Source organism: Mollisia scopiformis, assembly GCF_001500285.1.
Source record: "Mollisia scopiformis unplaced genomic scaffold LY89scaffold_27, whole genome shotgun sequence".
NCBI lineage: Eukaryota > Fungi > Ascomycota > Leotiomycetes > Helotiales > Mollisiaceae > Mollisia > Mollisia scopiformis.
In genome coordinates, this window is record NW_017263607.1 from 356,045 (window position 1) to 367,986 (window position 11,942).

Genomic DNA, 11,942 nt, shown 5'->3' on the forward strand with positions numbered 1-11,942 from the left:
TGCAACTCTTCTCTACGCTCTGTGATTTCCTACTTGTGCTCTTTATCGTATCATGGACAGCAATTTGTCATTTTTTTGAGAAACTTTCATTGTCCTTGAAATATTGCTTCTTTCACAATCCGGAAAGTAGGGTGATGAAGGTTGGATTGAAAGTGAGCAAGCTGTGATTGTTCACGAATAAAGACAGGCAAATTTTGCCTGAGAAGCGGCTTCAATTATGTTCCTTTTACACACTCTTGTTATACACACTGCAGAGCTGGTGGAGCTAATGTCCTGAACACATATACGACCTTCATCAACTCAACATCCAGAACCAGATCCTTAGACCAACAACCAACGCAGCAAACAAATCCCTCTTTCTCCCTCAACCCAAATGCTCCAGCAACATCTTAACAGCCTCCTCGCACCGCTCCACTAACTTCCTCTCCACAATTCTATGCATATGATCATCCGCCACCCGGTACGTCTTGAGCACCTTAAGCACCTCGCTCGTCTGCTCCTCGATCTTCTCTTCGTCACCTGCTCGGAACGCGGTCTCCAGGCTCTTCATCGCGGCTTGTACTTCCCGGTCGACGTGGTAGCCGTACCGCCAGCTGCGGTTGCTGTTTAGGTTTCCGAAAGCCTCGGTGATTAGGGGCGTTACGAGCGTTTTGGAGAGGAGGGTTTGTAGTTTGGCGATTCTTAGGGCGGCGGTGGGTGTTGGGGTCGGGAAGCTGGTGGATGAGGGTTGGAAGTCTTGGGTCAATGGCTCAGCGAGTGGAACTTCTTTAGTATCTGTCTGTGTCGCCTTGTCTTCACCACCACTAACAACCTTACGTTCTGCTTGAATCCCGTTGTTGTTCTCTCCCTCACCAACCGGACCTCCTTCCTTCTCCCTTTCTTTGCCTTTCCCTTTTCTGTCTTCCGGCTCGATAACCTCTTCACCGTCAAAGCAAATAGGACACACAATCCGTAACGAATAACTCCTTGCCTTCGTACTCGGGCATACAGGGTCCCGGTCCGAAGCCAGGGCATTTGTCCAGGACCAGCATGCGGTGGTTGCAGCCTTGGTATTGGAGGAGTTGGTATTTGCAGCTGCAGGTGGTGCGGCGGGGGATGGTGTTGGTGGGGAGGGTTACGGGTGGGTAGGAGGTTCGTCGGGTCGCTGCTGGGACGCGTTAGTTTTTATGGAGAAAGGGGGGAAAGAGAGAGGGGAAATTGTGTACCTGGTCTTGTTTGAGGTCTTGTGTTGGTGAGGGTTGGGTCTGTAGTGGAACTGGAGGAGGCCATGGTGATTGCCCCTTGGTAGTGCTGTCCGTCCAGACTTTTCGAGTTATAAAGTTCTTTGAGTCGGATATTAGCTGGGGACAAGGACAAGTTGAGAAAGAATGGAGAACTTACGCGTTGGGACCACTTCTGCTTTGTGGTGTCGAAAGCTGGGTGGGTGTGAGATTGGCGTTTGTTGAAGGGGGAAACTAGGTGAACGCGTTACGCGACTTGAGATGAGACTTTGGATTTAGTCTTACTGCACTGACGTCGGTCACTAAGGCAAGGACATGCATTTTTGGACCTTTAAGTGTTGATTATCATTAACCCTAGCTATTGGACAAAAACGAGGTCACTAAGGCAAGGACAAGCATTTCTATGTTCCAAAGTGTTAATTACAATTACCCTTAGGTATTGTAGATACAGTGTATTTGGATTGAGGTCCAGATTACCATGTTGAAGACAAGCATTTCTGCAATATCAAGTGTTGATTATCATTAACCCTAGCTATTGGACAAGCAGTGTCTTTGGACTGAGGTCGAGGTCACTGAGGCAAGGACGAGCAATTTGCACCATTAAGTGTTGATGCATTTAACCCTAGCCACCGTACAAGCACGGAATTTGGACTGATATGGAACTCACCAAGGTGGGGGCCAGCATTTCTTTACTTTAAAGAGTGAATTAAATTCAATCCTAGCTATCATATAAGCAGTGTATTTGGACCGATTTCAAAGTCACTAAGGGAAGGACAAGCATTTCTTTAATTTGAAGTGTGAATTACCATTAACTCTTGCTATCGTAAAGCCTAGCAAAGAGTATAATCGTCTGTGATAATGCAGCTCTCTGACGGCAAAGATTTCGTTCTTTGCCCCTAGTCCTACAAACATTGTTATTCTCTTCTCCAATCCCCCATTGCTTCAAGTCTCCCTCAGGAGTCTCTACAACATCTCGGTATCCTCTCCACCCTGGCCAGCAGCAGCTTGGTTCTCCACCAGCCACTTCTCGACACTGCCCTCACAAGCCTTGACTACCTTCTCTCCGAGAGTAACAGAAGTCTTCTTCAACTCCCTACGAAGTTCCTTCTTGTTCTCCTCGATTTCGTTGAACTTGCGAAGGAACTCGGCCTCGTCGCCCTGTCTCAACGCCAGCTCCATCGCGGTGATATTATCGGAGACTTGAACACCATAGAACCAATCGACAAGCTCGGTAAAGCCATCATCCAACTCCTCAACCGTATTTTGGATTGCAGATGCGAAGAACTTGCCGACGATAGCCTTGGACTTGCCAGAGGACTCTGCAACATCCTCGGTCTCGACACGGAACTTCGTATCAAAGGTGTCAAACATGTGATCGAAGTTCTCCTGAACTCGCTTGGCACACTCGCGGATCTTTTCGCGCTCTGAGCTGGTCATGAACTTGAGGCACTTGGCACAATGGTTCTTCTTGAGGACGACAGCTTCTTCGGAACCAACTGCTGAGTCTCCTTCAAGGGTTGCGCCTTGGGCAGAACCGAAGATCACGATCTTGTGGCCGCATTTCTCATAGAGTTCAACAACGACGATGTTATTCAGAACAGATGAGATGCTCATGGAAGTGGTGGGGCTGCCTTGGGTGCCGTTAGAGGTGGATTGGGCTGCATTGGCGATAGTTTGAATGGCCGGAACTCCGTTGCGAGCGTAAAAGGCCTCGACTTGCTTCTTAAGGTCATCCAAGGCGGTACCCTTCATTTCGCTCTCCTTCTGGGTCTCCTCTAGAGAAGAATTAGTACATGTTTGTGACAGAGATTTAAAAGCGGAAGAGCTAATCGAAAGAACAGCTGAAACGCGTATTCTGTGATGAGCTGCTCCCGAGGAAAGTCGCGAGGAGCGCAACTTGAAAAATGAAAAACGAAACATTGGCAGGATTTGACTTACTCAACTTTGCCTTCAGCTCTTCAATTTCCTCGTTCACCTTCGAAGCTTCATTCTCGTTCGTGACCTTGACCAACGCGTCATTGCGCTGTTTGATCAAGCCCTGGACAAAAGCCTCGAATTCGGGTCCCAGGGTCTTGGCCTTGAGCATTGTCTCTTGGGTAACTTCAGATGCTCCTGGGGGACTACAGAACATGCAGGCAAACAGGGGACGGGGGATAACGGTTGGGCAGCGAGCAATGGCCTTGGTGCGGCAAGCGTAAACATGCTCGTTCCAGGTGTGGTTGCACAGGTAAGTAAAGTCAATATCCGGGCAATCGCCCATCTCAGAGGCTTCCGCAGCGGCTGTTCGGTCGATGACAAGGGTCATGTTGGATGATGTAGTAGACTTGTTGGATTTTTTGGATGTGATTTCTCCGAGCTTGCGTTTGGAAGCTGCTCTGGTCGACATGATTGCGGTTTTATGGTAGGTTGCGAGCTAATTCACGTTAACCGCCGAACGGGGCTTAGCTTTGTTGCGGGGATTGTTAGAGTAAACTTACCAGATCTTTCTTGTACGATTCCAATGCTTTGGCAGCTTTCGATTTACGTTGAAGACGCGTCGTGGAGAATCTTCGTTGTGGTGCAAGTTCTTTGTAAATATAATTATCGAAGCGAGAGATCGAAGCAAGAGCTAGTTCTAGAGGCGGCCGCACCTATTTACCTCTGGTTACGGGCTTTTGTTTACTTAAGCAATGGCATAGAAGCGCTAGCTTCCTTGTGTAAAGTTGCATGAAGACTTATGTCAATTGAACTTGCGCCTTCATTGAACAAGCACGATCCTATTAACACTTCTTCCTGGGGTTCTATCAAAACATTTGATGATCAGAACAGCTCTGATAGCTCTAGTATTAACAGCTTTGACCATGCTGGTTCTCAAAGCAGTGCGAGAAAGCTTCCAGAGAGACAACGTGGCATTTTCAGACCCCTCTTGAATCCTTCCCCAGAAACAGATCTACCAGACTCCACCGCATTTGGAGGTTGCTTCTCGTGTATATCTTCGTTCGGGATTACTATATACTTCTTCTTCGCGAAAGGGTTCTGCCATCGATTATTCTTAATAACTCCATCTAGAGCCATCTGATGCTTAGTATCCTCGCCGAAGTCCTGTTTTTCGATTGGAGGCTCCTTAGCATTTTTATCTATTACTTCTTTGGTAATGGCGTCCAACTGCTTTTGTTTTCTTCTTTCCTTTACAGCTCGCTGACCGTCTTTAAAAAATGATAGTGCACTTTGTAAAACTTTAATTCCTTCCAAGAGAGCTTCTTTTTCCTTTTTTATAGATCGAGCAAGGAATAAAGTACTCTGCATATCTATTTTGAGATTACATCGATCATTTTCCGTGACTTTTCGTTGTTGTAAGCAATGGTCTAAGATATTGAACACAAGATTTGTTTCGATTTATTTGTAAAATAATTTATTCGCGAATATGTTGCTTTATTAATGAATTATTGATTTTTAGTGAATGTGATAGTAATTTTATAAAATTATATTAAGTAGTTAAAATACCCAAAATTTGAAAATATATTATATGTTGTGAGATTAAATCTTATGATTTTTTTAATATTTTAGTTAGCGCCAGCGTATTATTTAATAAGCTTTTATAATAAATTTTCGATTTAAATAAAGTAAAGCAATCGAAATAAATTATAATACTATTTTCCAAAGAAAATAATATTAAGACTTGATAATAATAACCCAATTATTATTAATAACAATTTAATTAATAATAATAATACCTTATAACTTTTTATAGTAAATAACGCTATAAAAAAAGCGTAGCATAATAAACTACACTAGTTTTATATAATGAAAACCGCGACCAAAATAATACTCTAAATACTATCGCTATTCGTTCTTATGTTAATTTTGTTTAAAAATCGTTTTTGTGCGGATTATAGAGAGGCTGGAGGAGTGTTTATATAGAGGGGACGGAGGATGGAGGACGGGGGCCGAAGGAAGTGAATGGAAGGCGGAGAGTAGAAAACGGAGAGCAAAGGACCAAAAAAAGTGAATTTATAGATTCACTAGCCGCGGAGAACGGTTCGGAGAGTAGTAAGGTTGGGTGAGTGAATTAAATCAGTAGAGAATGAGCACAGGATGGAAAATAGCTAAGCTTCTCAGTCTCATAGTGAATAAGAGCACTGTTCCGATTTACTCGTAAAATAATTTATTCGCAAACCCATCGCTTTATTGGTGAATTATTAATCTTTAGTGAATGCGATAATAGCAGTTGTCGTAGTTGGTGGCTCTGATTTTACACATTCTGGGTAATGCGTCGTAATGCGGAGAGTTTGAGATCTGGCTTTTGAAGTGTGGTAAAGCTCTTTGGTGGTATAAATATGTAGCGGTGGAGAAGTTCGCCTCTCGGAATTGCGCAATAATGGTTCGATGCTTGCACAGCCCTACTGCTGTTGCTGCACCGAATAAAGATAACTGTGCGTTCTGTGGTTGAGATGGAAGTGAGTGATGAGTTGTGGAGTGAAAATATGTCAATGGTTGTGGGTTTATGGAAAGAACGAAGTGAGTGGGTGTGCATTCGGTGCAGGGAAAGAGCGGTGGGGTTGAACCAAGAGCATAGCCAAAATCATAAATTTCACAATATTCACAAGTCAACTCATTGACTTACGTGAAGATGTTCCAGATTGCACGTCGACTATCTGAAAACACCCACATATAGAACAATCCAGTCCCGTCTAAGCAAGATGAATCATACAATGCTTCCAACCATTCTCGGTATTCACAGACTTTCTACTATGCTCCCAACATCTTCCACAACTCGGTTCTCGCACAAGTTCCCGCACAAACTACGAGCTGGAGGTTGAGTTTGTGTATTTATCCAGCACCTCGCAAGCTTCTTCGCCGAACATGGACTCCCATTCGATAAATGGATCCTCCAATCGCTCCATGTATGTTTCAAAAACGCCGTTGATGATCGCCTTCTCGAGCTTATCCAGCTGCTCTCTTACGCATAGGGCCAGAGAGTCGGCGCAGTCATCCACGCCTTTCTTGATGTCTTTCTTAATGTCGGACTCAGACAAAGCATGTAGAAGGAACACTTTGTCAACCGAGCTTTTGAAAACTACTCTCAGGTCGTGTGCCAGATCGCGTCTAAGCTTTTCTAGGTGAGGGCTAATACCGGCGCGAAATTTGTTGATCAGCATCCGGACTGCATCTACACGATTCGCACGCGTCTGAAATAGTGATTTGTTGGACGCCAGGAGTCATGCAGGTCGATGGTCCGCATTTGTAGATTTCCTTAGGATGTTCGACGGCATGGCCGGATCGGAAGAGACGCTTTGTTTCGGAGCACATAATGGAGAGTTTGAGGGATTGACGTTGTTTTATTTACTGATTTTCCTGTTACACAATTGCAAAAGGACTGCATAGAATGTTAGGGAAGCTTGAAGATAGCATTCTGCACGTTGAACTTACAAGGAATGGCTCCCACAAAGGGGAGATCGTTGTACTGAGTTTTCACTCTTGAGAGTGTTGTCTGTCCGCAGTTGTGAGGAGATGTGAGGAGATGTCGAAGTTGAACAAGCGGAGCGAAGTCATAGACGAAGCAAAGCGCACTCGGAACTCTTCGCCTAAACAATATGCCATTTCTAGACTAGCGTTAACTTATTGTGAAATTTCATTTGACACAAGTTACGGTAGACCAAAAGAGAAGCTTCAATAGGCAAATTTTGCAAGCTGTATGTGTTCTAGTCAATACGCAAAGCCTGTTGTTTATGAAGCAACCCCTTGCTATTCATAAATGGCAAGGTGTTTATGTATGGCACTTTTAGGTTATGAATGCTCTTGCTTTTTATAAATTTTTAGAGAATATTAAATTAGCTATAGCTAAACAACGCCACAGATGTATAGCCCGGAAATGAAAGCATAATCTTATTAGCACTTTACCACTTCAGCACTTCAGCACTCCAGCACTGCAATGCACCAAGCATCTCAACTTAGGTTTCTCCAAGAAGAATAGCGGCTCTGTTGGAGAGCTAACAGCTGTGGTGCTAAAGTACTGAGGTGCTGAAGTGCTGAAGTGTCCGGGCTGTTCACCAATGGCGCTGTTCATTCATGAACTAGACTTACCATACGTAAACACCTTACCATTCGTGAATGGCACATACTATTGGTGAATACCGGGGTTCCTATTCATAAACAGCAACTATTTATGTATGGATTAGAACATATGATTGAGACTCTAGCACGATCAACACAAGCCAGCTAACCATTGTGTTTTTGGTTACTGTTGTCTAATGCTGATGTACTTAACTTTTCCTACAGAAGGAACGATCAACAGAGTAAACCAGATTACTGCAAGGCTCTTATGCTTCGAAGTTTACATATTTGGTTGTCTACTACGTAAGTTGAACTGTCTGGCTGGTTTTAAGCAGTATGAACACAGCAGCAATTATCCGCAAACTCGCCCAAGTCTCAGCATTCCATCCCGTACAGACCACGCATACCAAGCCAGTTTCAATAGCTCTCCAAACTTGATCCACTGCACGACATTGCAAGTTAAACGAAGGAATCCAACACTTGCACAACGGCACCATCAGTCGACTTCGCGATGTTGGCTTGCGCCTCACGAAGCTTGTGTGCAACAGAATCCACCATAGATTGACAACCCTCGGTAAGCACCTTCTTGACAATGGCATTTTCAGAACCTGAGATGTTGAGAGCGGCGATCTGATTGCTGAATACCTTATGCAGCTCTGCGATATCGTCCTCGAGCAGCTTGAGGCCGAAGGTAATGGGAGCCGTGATACCGATTGCAGCAGCCTTTTGGAGACCTTGCTTGCTGCTGGTGAGGCCTTTAGCGTGGATATCGGGTTTGTGAGTTTGAAGAGCCTTGACGACGGTGTCGGAACCGGACTTTACTTCGGAGGTGTTAAGCTCGCAGGCCTGAATAAGCTTTTCAAGCTTCGAATCTAGATTCTTGATATCCTCGGGAATCTTGTCTTTGGCTTCCATGGCAGCCATCTTTGCCTTCTCCCAAGGATTCTGACACGGCCAGCACCTATCCCCGGACTTAGCTACGTTCGAGTTATGATATACCTCACGGGACTGGCGTTCCACATGGCTTCTTGATTGACAATCGCTCTCATCGCATTGAGAGAGCCAGTGTATCATGACATGGCCACAGCTGTGACGCACAATAGATCCTACACACATGACGGCGAGGTGTTAGGAGTGTGTGCAGATCGATTTCGAAACAGCTGTCGTAATCAAGATTTCGGAGACTTCAACAATGTTAGGCAGACCTGAAACTGACAAACTACGAATGGAACTTACATATCTCAAACCGTAACTAGACCAAATTCAAGTACTCCGTGAAGTTGCTGAGATTTTTGAAAATTAAAGGAGACCTAGTCGCCTATATATACCTCTTCTTTCCCGCTCATCAAAGATCATAACACAAATACCTCACAAGATCTAATCATATCGGATACTTCTTCACGTTCTGTGTGAAGGACGTCAAAAGAGTAGAAAGGCTAGTACGTTCCAATGGTTCTACTGTTAGGAAGTCTCCTTTGCGCAAACACTCCTTTACCATTGCTCCTTTGGTCAAAACCTATTGGTCTTGCTTCCTGCTCTGCTTCGATTGCTGTACGCCTTTCAGACTCAGTTTCAATGCTTTGCCCTGCTTCTTTGAGATTCTCAAAGTCGGTAGAATCAATGCCTGCTCCTAGTTCCAGTAGTGAATTTCATAACTAGCGAGTTTTGTCTGCTCAACAAAGCAATGCATATACCTAAGTCACTCTCTGTGTGGAAAATTTCAATTGAGACAAGCATACGGCAGTCTTATGTGTTCAATTCTGGATTCACAAGTCCGGTAACTCGTAATTGTACATCCGTTCCGCCCAAATCCTTTAACTCCGTGCAACAAGACAGTAAATCGCGGAAAAGAAAAAGAAAAATCTTAGCTGACACTCCAACAGAGCTTCTTTATGACATCGTACAGTACACGCTGATATTCTTGGGAAGCCGATAACCGTGGCTCAGGAACCAAGTTTAGGTATACAAGAACCTCGAACTGGCATGCAACAACGCAAAATCCTGAAGTAAGAATCTTTGCGCGCCTTCTTCAGCAGAACGACCAAAGAACACTCGCAGATGTATCGTCTCCCTAGATCGAATATCCTCAAATGCCCAAACTCGTAAGTGAATTCCGTGTTGATGCCCATAACTTTGAATCTCGTTCTCCAGAAGACAAAGTATTGCAATTGGAGTATGTCGCTTAATCTGAGTCCGAGTCTGGCCAGAAGTTATTTGTTTGTCTTGCTTGACGAAAGATTGTCTCAGAACCTGAGCGGAAGGGTCTGGAACTTGAACTGAAGTCATTGGAGTGTGTGGTTTGATCGAATGTATTGGCCCGCTCACGGTAAGCAAAGGAACCAGGGATTGAACCGAAGATGGTAGGTTGAGGGGATTTATTGGAGGTACTAGCTTCTGAACCAAAGGTAGGCTTGTGGGTTGAACTGGACCCACTGGACCTAGGGGCACACCTAGGGGCACTCGAGTTCGAATCGAAGAGGTTGCCTGGTGACGGCCTGTTGATAATACTCGGGGTTGGACTGTGGGTGCTCGCGGCTTGAGGATCAGAGAAGCTGAATCCTCTACCAGAGAAAATAGAGGCTGGATTTGAGGTGGAGGTACTGCGTTGAGACGGTGTGCCGAATGAACTAGACGCTGAAGTTGAACCAAAGATGCCAGGGGCTGGTTTTGAAGTGGTGGTGGAAGTGCGGCTTGTAGAAGTTGTACCAGACGCATTAGAACCTTGAGATGGAGCTGTAGCTGAGCCAAAGAGACCATGAGCTGGATTGGAAGTGGAAGTACTGCTTTTAGCTGCATTGAAGCTAAAAGCTGAAGCTGGAGTTGAACTAAAAGTATGAGAGCGTGGTTTCGAAGCGAAGTTGCTGCTTTTAAGGGGTGTACCAAAAATGGCGCTACCTGGAGCTCGCTCTGGAGCTGGAGTTCCTCCAAAGAGGCCAAAGCCTGTGCCCGAGCCTGAGGTATTTGCTTGAGTGGCGGCACCAAACGTACTAAAAGCTGGCGCTGGAGCTGTACCAAAAAGACCAGAGCCTGGGCTTGAAGTAGAAGCACTGTTTTGAGAGGCTGTACCAAAAGTACTAAAAGCTGAAACAGGAGTTGAACCAAAGACGCTGGGTATGCTGCAGGTATGGCCAGTGTTATTCCGATTATTGACCGTCGCGATATTTGCTGTTCTTTCCAACTCTCTGGCTTCCTCTTTCTCCCGCATTGCAGCTTTGCGGTCTCGCATCCTCCGATCCCGTTCTGCTTTATCCCGGTAATAGCTCGCACGTGTGGCTGACAAAGGATCCCACCCCGTCTGTAGTAGGTCCATCCTATGCCACGCTGATTCCCTTCTAGCCTCCAGTGCGGCTAGTTCTGTCCAATATGTGTCGGATTGCTTAATGACGGCTTTCCTGAGAAGGGTTCTTTCACTGTACTCTTGTTCAATTGATATGCCTGGACAGCCCGGTATTGGTTTGCTCATTCCAAAAATCCCTGAACTATCATGGCAGATGCCTCTGCGATGCTCGTTGACTTTATCTGCTTTGTCTAAGTCGTTAAGGATTTCGTCGAGCGCGTCTATCTTTGCCCAAAGATTGGATGCGTCTTTATCGAATCGTTGCGACATCCTAGTCCATCCTTGCCTCAGCTTAGCCTCGTGGGCTTCCTGTGCTTTTGCTCTCGCTTCTTCAGCACGTGCTGCAGCTGCTTTCCTCTCCCTCTCTTCTTTCGCCTTACGTTGTTGTTCTCTTCGTACTTCTTCTTGCCTCTCCTTCTCTTTCGCTCTACGTTGCTGTTCTCTCTTCTCTTGTTCTTGTTGACGCACTTCCTCGTCTCTCGCCCTTTTCATGTGATCCTGGACATTGTCTTGATTGTCCTGGGCACCTTGAGGCGGTGAGTTGCGCGAGGCATCGTTGATCAAGCTCTGCAGAAGAGATTCCGCATTCATTTTAGGCAAGTGAGCTCGAGCTTGTCGTATAGTTTTGTAATACAGACTATCGTAATCCCGTCGGCTGCTAATGTCTACCAACGCCTTGTATGCGTCGTCGAGCTGCCATGGTAAGCTTTGACCCACATAATCCACAGCGAAAGTTCCGGACATACCTTTGAGAAAGCAATATGAGCCGATGCCATCTTTGTTGAATCGGGACTCCAACGGTCAGGGTGAACCTTTAAACTCAAACGTCTGTATTCACGCTTGATCTGCTTCTCAGTGCAGCCTTGATGCAGTCCGAGGAGCTCGTAATAATCTTCCGTCGGCGGTGCTGGCATCGTCACTGATGTCAAACGAATATGGCTTCTGAGTCTTCTGAAGAGGCCTTTTCCCCAAGCTATACTCCAACAACATGCAAGCTCAGCCTTGGTTTCTCCCGGGAGTGATGCGATCAAGGTGATCAAGACTTTAGCGACCTGTGTGATCGCCCACGACGATTGTTGGGATCGAAAAAGTATTGAATCTTTGCGAAGGTAGAAAGAATTTGTCAAACTGACTTGATTGTTTAGTTCAAAAGGCAAGGCGCAAGGAGATCGAAAACCTTGGAGGTTCCCGAGAGCGCTGGAGCGCTAGGTAAGGCTAGCTCCACGTGACTGCTATGCGATCAGCCTGTGATATTAAGAGGTTGAAAAGGCTTGATTGAAAGGCTTAGCTCCGCTGGGCCTTTTAGGCTCCGAAGGAGCTGACTAATCTAGTACGTGACTGAAGGTCATGTG

The 11,942-nt window shown here is 45.5% G+C and overlaps 6 protein-coding genes across 6 annotated transcripts; all 6 read right to left on the minus strand.

Annotated features, from left to right (window-relative positions):
- Positions 1–646: 646 nt before the first annotated feature.
- Positions 647–1,123, minus strand: LY89DRAFT_267716 (uncharacterized protein). The gene has a single exon (XM_018206329.1). The coding sequence runs from the start codon at positions 1,012–1,014 to the stop codon at positions 742–744; it is 273 nt and encodes a 90-aa protein (XP_018064340.1). The 5' UTR covers positions 1,015–1,123; the 3' UTR covers positions 647–741.
- Positions 1,124–2,183: 1,060 nt separating this feature from the next.
- Positions 2,184–3,606, minus strand: LY89DRAFT_740397 (uncharacterized protein; the record flags this gene model as incomplete). The annotated part of the gene is made up of 2 exons (XM_018220582.1): positions 2,184–2,995; positions 3,159–3,606. The coding sequence occupies 2 exons, from the start codon at positions 3,604–3,606 to the stop codon at positions 2,184–2,186; spliced, it is 1,260 nt and encodes a 419-aa protein (XP_018064341.1).
- A 2,395-nt stretch (positions 3,607–6,001) lies between these two features.
- LY89DRAFT_675493 (uncharacterized protein) lies at positions 6,002–6,800 on the minus strand (the record flags this gene model as incomplete). The annotated part of the gene is made up of 3 exons (XM_018213514.1): positions 6,002–6,369; positions 6,630–6,690; positions 6,771–6,800. 3 exons carry the CDS (start codon positions 6,798–6,800, stop codon positions 6,002–6,004), a joined length of 459 nt encoding a protein of 152 aa, XP_018064342.1.
- A 912-nt stretch (positions 6,801–7,712) lies between these two features.
- On the minus strand, positions 7,713–8,369 carry LY89DRAFT_675494 (uncharacterized protein; the record flags this gene model as incomplete). Its single annotated transcript, XM_018213515.1, has 1 exon — positions 7,713–8,369. One exon carries the CDS (start codon positions 8,367–8,369, stop codon positions 7,713–7,715), a length of 657 nt encoding a protein of 218 aa, XP_018064343.1.
- A 943-nt stretch (positions 8,370–9,312) lies between these two features.
- On the minus strand, positions 9,313–11,285 carry LY89DRAFT_267739 (uncharacterized protein). Its single transcript, XM_018206330.1, has one exon. The coding sequence runs from the start codon at positions 11,179–11,181 to the stop codon at positions 9,436–9,438; it is 1,746 nt and encodes a 581-aa protein (XP_018064344.1). The 5' UTR covers positions 11,182–11,285; the 3' UTR covers positions 9,313–9,435.
- Positions 11,256–11,504, minus strand: LY89DRAFT_596855 (DnaJ-domain-containing protein; the record flags this gene model as incomplete). Its single annotated transcript, XM_018209945.1, has 1 exon — positions 11,256–11,504. One exon carries the CDS (start codon positions 11,502–11,504, stop codon positions 11,256–11,258), a length of 249 nt encoding a protein of 82 aa, XP_018064345.1.
- Between the last annotated feature and the right edge of the window lie 438 nt (positions 11,505–11,942).

Excerpts from the sequence above, each read along its gene's own strand:
- LY89DRAFT_267716 (XM_018206329.1), bottom strand. The coding sequence starts at position 1,014 with ATGCCCTGGCTTCGGACCGGGACCCTGTATGCCCGAGTACGAAGGCAA.
- LY89DRAFT_267739 (XM_018206330.1), bottom strand. The coding sequence starts at position 11,181 with ATGAATGCGGAATCTCTTCTGCAGAGCTTGATCAACGATGCCTCGCGC.